At 53.6% G+C, this 8337-nt stretch overlaps 1 protein-coding gene across 4 annotated transcripts in view; it reads left to right on the top strand.

Moving 5' to 3' along the window:
• VTI1A (vesicle transport through interaction with t-SNAREs 1A) overlaps positions 1-8337 on the top strand; it is a 468860-nt gene that overhangs the window by 98221 nt on the left and 362302 nt on the right. For all 4 annotated transcript variants that reach the window (XM_066601427.1, XM_066601425.1, XM_066601428.1 and 1 more), the window contains exon 4: positions 6411-6488. In XM_066601427.1, the coding sequence (XP_066457524.1) occupies positions 6411-6488 (78 nt within the window). The remainder of the gene's footprint in view (positions 1-6410; positions 6489-8337) is intronic.

The raw sequence follows: 8337 nt of genomic DNA on the forward strand, positions 1-8337 counted from the left end.
TACCCAATTTATCGGGATAGCAGAGCTGAGTTTGCCATATGTACTGCTAGATTAACTCATCACACTGGTGATGAAATCACACGATTTACCAGCGCTGCGAGGCTGCAAGAAATTGCAAAATTATGTAGCCAATGGCTCCCTTCACATGTGCGATGCAGCATGAAAATAAAATCGCGGCATGTCCATTGGTTTTGCGATCTCACCCATTCTTTCCAATGGGGTTGGTAGGAGGCGTGCCGACCCCATTGAAATCAATGGGAGATGATCGTGATTCTCTGCCACTGTTGTGGCAGGGGACTCTCTGCGGCGGGGATTTTCAGGGGGGTGGGCTTGAAATATTAGTCCTACCCCAAAAATAATCCACAAGCGTAGAAATTTAAAAAAAACAAAAACGTCACCTTAGAAGCGCTGTCTCCTCCGACACATCTTCTTTACCTCTTCTTCTGGCCGGGGATTGAAAAATCCCCGTCTCCTGAAAGTGCTGCCTCTGATTGGCTGAGTACTGTGACCAATCAGAGGCGGCACTCAACTGTCATTCAATGAATGGCTGAGTGCTGCCTCTCATTGGTCACAGCACTCAGCCAATCGAAGGCAGCACTTTCAGGGGGCTTGGATTTTTAAGTCCCCGGCCAGAAGAGAAGCTGAAGAGGAGTGCCGAGGACCTTCCAGAAGACGCACCGGTGATGATCGCGCTTCTAAGGTGATGCATTATTTATTCATTTTTTTTTCTACAGTTATGGACTATTTTCTGGGTAGGGCTTCTATTTCAAGCTGATTGCCAGGCCCACTGTCGGCTCGGAAGCACATCGCTCTATCCGTAGTGCCGAGGCTGGGGTTGGTATTGAATTCATTGGGCTCTGTGCTTGCAATACCTACCCCGGCCTCTGCACTATACAGAGTGCTGTCTGCCGTGCTGACTGTGGGCCCAGAATCAGCTGATTGGCTAGGATCCTGAATGGTGATCAACTATTGATGACCTATGGACAGCAATAGGAAAAGTCCCAGCAGTCCCGGACAATGCCTTTACTGGGACTTTCTGAACAGAAACCTATTGATGAGCTGTTACTGGGATAGTTAATTGCTGAGTGATCCTGGCGATCACCTGATCACTGGCAGTTGGCCGGACGTGCGTCATAGGAGACTGCTTCACTCCTATAGAAATCAATGGAAGCTAAAGCGGCTATTACACTTCTGCGCCGTCCCCAATGGGATTGAAGCCAGCCCGGCCGCTGCACGTCCCACCCGACGTCCCACCCGCTGTTCTGACAGCGGAGCGGAGGAATCAGGTGATCGCCTGCTGCACTGACAGCAGAGCCAAAGGGATCAGGTGATCGCCCGCAGCACTGACAGCGGAGCCAAAGGGATCAGGTGATTGCCTGCTGCACTGACAGCGGAGCCGAGAGATCAGGTGATCGCCTGTAGCACTGACAGCGGAGCCGAGGGATTAGGTGATCGCCTGTAGCACTGATAGCGGAGCCGAGGGATCAGGTGATCGCCCGTAGCACTGATAGCGGAGCCGAGGGATTAGGTGATCGCCTGTAGCACTGACAGCGGAGCCGAGGGATTAGGTGATCGCCTGTAGCACTGACAGCAGAGCCAAAGGGATCAGGTGATCGCCTGCTACAGTGGCAGCGGAGCCGAGGGATTAGGTGATCGCCCGTAGCACTGACAGCGGAGCCGAGGGATCAGGTGATTGCCTGCTACAGTGGCAGCGGAGCCGAGGGATCAGGTGATCGCCCGTAACATCCAGCGATCCTTCTTCGTGGCTCCGATTGTTTGGCAAGAATCTTTTTGTGGTCTTTGGTTCGCGCGATCGCCAGCCGTGTCGGAGGGCAGACTGCTGACGGAGGGGCGGATCCTTGCTTGTCGGCTAATCGGCTTTTATACGAGCACAAACATGCTCCACAATTGAAGGCAGGGTCACCCCACACGTGGCATCGGCAAAACACCGCCGCTCTGATTGCGACATTTTGCTGTGATTTTACCGCCATTTTTGGACACGGTTTTTAACGCATCCCATCATCGGAGTAGAGCAGACAGGCTTGATAATGGCAGCGTTAGAAATCCCCGCGTTCGAGCGCTTGTCTGCGAAACCAACGGGAGCGTTATACCACAATAACCACAATTACCACAGCGTCAGAACACCGCGGTAATGGTGGTAAAAAACGTATATGTGGGGGAGCGGCCTAAGGCTCCCCGTGTAAGCGGCCCACCGATAACAGCCGTACGGGATGAACAGTCCTTACCAGGTTTTGCCGCCATTATTAGCGCTGATCATGCTTTGCTGATTGGGGCTCGGTACGTTGGGCCAGGGATCGGCTTGGACTCTTGCAGCGACTCCGTCCCGTCCGCCACCGCTGGATGATCCCGACGGCCGATGAAGAGGGGAACAAAGTTGCAGGGTGTCGCTGGCACTACAGCAGCCCCCCCCCCCCTGTTGGTGGTCTCCCTCGGGGGGCTCTGTATCCCCCCCCCCTCAGTCTGCGTAGAGCGCCGGCTCATCGCGCCCCTTGTGCGCTCGCTCTACCCGCTGCCTATTAATCTTCAAGCAGCAGTAATTAGCGGGATATCGCGGCTCAGGCTTTCTATTTAACGTGATTACAGACTGGCGAGAGATAAAAACGGCGCTTTCTAATTTCCCGTTTTGTAAGATCTTGGCCGGCCCCACGATGTGATTGTAGGGGGTGCAGACATCACACCGCCCCTCCCCCGATGCTGTGCAGGTAAATGCCAGATCCAGAAGCGCATTTACCGTCCTCAGTCCAGCCGCACGCGGTACTCACCTGGTGCTGGTAAAGGCCCACTTACCTGCTTGTGCCGTCAGCTGACGGAGCTGCCAACGCGGGTACTAAGGGTTAAACAGGCATGTCATTATAATTACGTATAAATTACCGCAGATTACGGCTATAGGAAGGTCTCGGACTTTTTCTTACTACTTTGGCGCTACAGAACGCCCGGCCGCCGTATCCTGGTCGCCACCGGCGGCGCTGTGAGGGCTAGTTTACTGCAGAATGAGTTGATGTTTCCATTTATACCATTTTGGGGACCTGCGGCGTTCTGGGCGCCTGGAAACCAGGATATCCGTTCTACACAGAGATAGTGATTACAGTGCAGTTACCTCCACTGACCACAGGTGACGCCTTCTCTGATTGGTGACGGCTGTTTTTGTTTTACTGCTGGGCCCAGACCGCCATCACCGACTCATCTCTGCAACCTCTTCCCATCCTGCCACCACCAGCACTGCCCCTCAGTAACTTCCCCACAGGAAATGGTGCCCTAAGTAGTCCTTGGGAATTACAGTGGCCCCTAATAATTACACTGCCCCCTCTGTGGCCCCTCGTAGTTACATTGCCCCCTCTGTGGCCCCTCGTAGTTACATTGCCCCCCTCTGTGGCCCCTTGTAGTTACACTGTCCCCTCTGTGGCCCCTTGTAGTTACACTGCCCCCTCTGTGGCCCCTCGTAATTACACTGCCCCCTCTGTGGCTCCTCGTAATTACGTGGCCCCTTGTAATTACACTGTCCCCTCTGTGGCCCTTCTTAGTTATGTCGACCCTCAGGGGCCCTTTGGTTATAGTGCTGCCCTCCACCTCCTCCATGATTCAGTCCCATGTAAATACCGCACTCTTCCTTCCTTCATCTTCTCCATCACACAGTCCCATGCAAAAATCGACCACTCCCCTCCCTTCAACCCCAACGTACAGTCCCATGTAAATGCTGCCCTTCCCCTCCTGTCATCTCCTCTTACACTCCGCCTACCTTCAGCCTCCAACAGAGGAAACAGCGCAGACCCCATTAAATCAGCGGGGTCCATTGGCCCCTCACAGCTCCGTCATAAGATGGACACTTTGCTCAAGGATTTTGTTTGCCTGCTCCAAGGACGGAGTAAGAAAACGTCATCCGTAGCGCAGCTGTGAGGGAGCTCTTACACCTCTGCTCTAGTCCCAACCAGAGCTGCGTCTGCCTGTCACCCCCTGCTTGTTCAGCATCTGCACAGAACACATTGCAGGAGCACAAAAACATGGCTGATTTCCTCTCCAGAACGGCGCCACTCCTGTCCACAGCTGGTGTGCGGTACTGCAGTGAAGCAAGCAGAGCTGTAATAGCAGACACAGCCTGCGCACAGGGGAGGCGCTGCTCTTGGAGCGCGTGTCCCTAATCCTTGACACCATGACGGTCCTCCATCAGGTATGGCTTATCTACTACTCCTGTCTGAAAGGTAGACGGTGCGAACGCAGGCGAGACGGCCTAAGAGGCGCCACGTCTTAAGATCTCCAGTCTAAGGTTTGACCAACTCTTTCCTTTTTTTACACCACAACTTTTTCTCTGACAAATTAGAAAAACTGTTTAAAAATGTCTAAAAACGCCTCATTGCGCAAATCACGTCCGGCGACCCGCTAACCGCTATATTCTGCCCAGTAAATGACCCGTTGTCGTCCTGCTTTAGGGAAAAAAGCCAGAAAGATGGCGTCCTCTTTGCACGCGGTGTTTCTTGTTTGGCTTTTCTTCCTCGGATCGAGAAGCCGCTGATAAAATGTCCGAGAAGCTCCGAGCGCCGCGCTGCGATATAGCGAACGCGCCAAAAAATGGCGAATAGCAACACTAAATAAGACGCAGCGGCGTGAAGGAGTCATACGAGCCTCTAGGGTGCGCCAACGCGACTGCTGCACGGGCTCAGACCACTGTCCTAAAAATGGGCGGAGCTTGTCGGGAGGAAACATGGCCGACCCGGACGGATACATCTAAAGTGATACCAGAAACGTCCGCCAGACTGGAGGTACAAGGAGGGGCCCGGATAGGAAGCGGCGCCGCTCTTTGTATGTTCGGCGCATTGTGCATCGGCAGAGGTGATATCAGTAGCGGTCTGAAGACGCAGTGTTTTCACGGACCGACGCTCTGACCCTTCTCTTCGTATCTGTTTGCGTTCTTTTTTTGCGCACTTATTGAGGTTTTTGACGTAGCGCTCTGACTGCGTATTCGCACAATCTCTCTGACTTCATAATATGGCCCAAAGTCGACCGTTCTGCGATTCCCCCCCACATGTAAAACCGCAGGTGTGGACGCCCCAATGGGGTCTCAGTGCTGCGTATCATGTGCCTGTGTGAATGAGCCCCAGCAGCGGATCCCTTTCTGTTTTGGACATTTGCGGATATTTTACGCCCGTTTGGTGCCCATTCACTTGGCCCGTTTCACTGCCTAATCTGTGCCAATACGGGCGTACTCTGTAGTTCTTCCCGCAACCGAAAATTGCGTGAAAAGTCTGCCGTTGTGACTGACCCCATTGAAGTCCGCAGCTTCTATTCACTGCATGTTACTGGTGTAAGACTCTGCTGGGTGAATAAGCCCCACGGACCTGTTCACTGCAGAGCATTCCGCCTCCAAGGAGCCGGTCCTCCTGCCGCGGTGTTCGGCACGTATCGACAAGCAGAGTGCACCCTGCGCAAAATTCACCTGTCAAATTCTGATGCAGAGAATGGCGCTCGTGTGTCGGAGGCGGCCGTTTCCCGTGTGGTAATTCCACAAACCCCGCGACACAAATATGTGGAGACGGAACCTTTACGTGGTGAATTCTGTGTAAACACCCCCAAGGGAATTCACCTCTAAAAGCCTCAAAATCTGCAGCTTTCTGTTTTTGGCGCGGATCTGCACAGGATTCTGCTCTCCCAGTGGGCGTCATCCACGAGCGGAACGTCAGGGCATCAAGAAATGACGCGCAAAACCTGCACCACATATTGCAGCCAGCGGAATTCACTGCAGAAAACGGCATGCGATTCCACCACGTGAACGTGAGAGCGGCGCCCGACACGGCGGTCGTACATCCCCATGTTTGTGGTCATATTTCACATTGACCCGCAGCTTACATCTGGACACGGCGACAAAAATGACACGAGTGCAAAAAAGACTGTGCGTGGCAGCCGCCGCACCGTGGTCTGCTAGTACGGCGGCGGCGTGCCTGCTAGCGCGCAGCTGTCAGATGGCGAGTGCAGCTTTAGCTGTGACTGGAGTAGAAGACAAACAACTTATTTCACACGATGTGACTGTCTAGTAAGTGGCCGGGGTTTGGCAGCGACGCTTCCACAGGCCAGTTGGCTGCGGCCGCTCCAGCACCGGGCCGGCTGGACAGCGCCGCGCTCTGAGGTTAATATTCCGGGGGAAGCTGCTCGGCTTTGAAGCCGCTCCCCAACAACAGTTGCATGGCCGGCAGCAATACCTTTGAATCGCTCGGCCTTCTGTAGCACCAAATCGTCCCGCTGCTTTTGGCCACACATGAATCAGCCGTGGCCATGGCTCAGATTGTATCCGCCAGGCATCCATTAGGGGGCCCTCCAGGGCCGGCGCCCCCCGCGCCGCCTACATTTCAGGCCAAGATTTACTTTTCCTAACGCTTTTTTTCTTTTGTTTTGTTTTGCAGAAAAGGTCACGGATCGCCTACAGTGACGAGGTGCGCCACGAGCTGCTGGGGGACGACGGCAGCTCCTCCGAGAGCCAGGTAGGCGCGCCGCGCCCCGCATGCGGGAGCAGCTAACCGCATTAGCAGCCGCTCATGTGGAAGTGATGGGATTTAATGCAAAGCCGAGATTTCCATCAACTTCAAAACCCCTTATGTGGAGCTGGTGCTGTTAACCCTTCAGCGGCCGCACGCCTCCCCCTCCCATCTGTTAGGATGAAGAAGACCACCGCCTCGTCCCACCTATATCTAATAACCTCGACTCGCACTTTGGTATCGTAATTAAATCAGCGCAGGCCGCCGCCGCCGACCGGTAGATGCTCTGCGATCAACGGGGGAGATGGCCGCACTGAAAAGAGCTATTTCAGGCTTTCTTGCCATGCTTCCTTCTTCCTCCTCCTCGCCGCGCTCGGCCGCCCGGTATTCTTTCTTTAATCAAAGCCTGAAATGTTTACACGTCCGTGTGCGTGCTGCGCCATACAGACATACCTCAATGCAGAATTACCTGCACCCCTCCCCCTCTACCGCATCACATTGTTCTAGCGCACAAAAAAACCGCCATCGCCCTCCGCAATAACGAGATCTGTTTAGCCGGAAACGCCGTCTGGTTGCCAAGCAGACATCTCTATAGAGATATAGGCATTACATTATCACCATAAACCTATCTCTGCCCCCTTAACCCCTTCCTGACCCGCCCATTGTGTGCCCTAAGGACCAACCGCTTATGAGCCGTGCCAGGACTGAAGACGCCCGGTCCGTAGAGCGTCTTGTAGGACTTTTATTACAGGTTTTCTGCCATTGTTTGGGGGGGGGGGCGGTTTATGGCGTTCGCCATTCGGTAATAACCGGATAACGTCCTGATCGGCGCGATTGCTGCGGCGCCGGTTTATAGAGGTTTTATCTGTTTTACTACTTTTGCTCAATAAAAGCACATTTTTACAGAAAACGATGGAGTCTGCAGCGCGGCCTTCTGAGACGCAGAACATCGCCATATCCCCGGCGGCGGCGCTCTGCAGCGCGGCCTTCTGAGACACAGAACATCGCCATATCCCCGGCGGCGGCGCTCTGCGGGAAGAGTTTACTTTGTATCGGTCCCAGTTCGGCTTACATGGGACTGCTGGATTACTTCATATTACAGACAAGAGAAAAATAACAATTCGGCGTTCGTTTTTCCAGCGTTCGCCGTGTGAGATAAATAACGAAGTGTCGTCGTCGTCCGGATCGTCGGGAACATTAAACATTTGGGGTATTTTATCCATTTGTGAGGGAAAATATCTATTCTGTAAACTGGAGGTTTTTATTTTGAATTTAATTTTAGGGGTTTTTTTGGTCCCTGAAGGCGTCTTGAAGATGTGATCGTTTGCTCACTGGGATGGTGCTCCGCATTACTTATGTACTAAGCTTAGTGGGCTCAGCTAGTCACATGGCGGACGTGGAGGCCTTTGTCAAGCTTCCGGCTGCCATGAGAACCCATTGGTAAGGGTGAGAGAGGGAGCCCCCCTCCCCGGGCATCTAGTTACAGGCTGCAAGGAGTTAAACTGTCCACATCTGAGGTTTCTCCCCTCCTGGCAGTTAGAGCAGGAGCCGGGCTGTCAGTAGTCGCTGAGCTACCGCCTTACAAAGATGGATGTGCAGGTTTACAGCCCATTAGTGGGGTTTGTGAAAACGCACATAGCGGCCACGCAGTTGTGCCAGTTTACTACTGGACGGCACATGAAGCCGCTGCGGGGGGGAATACGGTACAGAAAATGTAAAATCTAGGCACACACTGAAATAACCATTGTTACATGATGCCCCCCTCCGTGTAGCCCCCCGATCACCGGATGGACCTCTCTTCATTCTCGGGGTTTTGGTTTTACACATGATGTTTTTTAATCCTCTGTGCATAAAA

Source organism: Eleutherodactylus coqui, chromosome 4 (assembly GCF_035609145.1).
Source record: "Eleutherodactylus coqui strain aEleCoq1 chromosome 4, aEleCoq1.hap1, whole genome shotgun sequence".
Classification (NCBI taxonomy): Eukaryota; Metazoa; Chordata; class Amphibia; order Anura; family Eleutherodactylidae; genus Eleutherodactylus; species Eleutherodactylus coqui.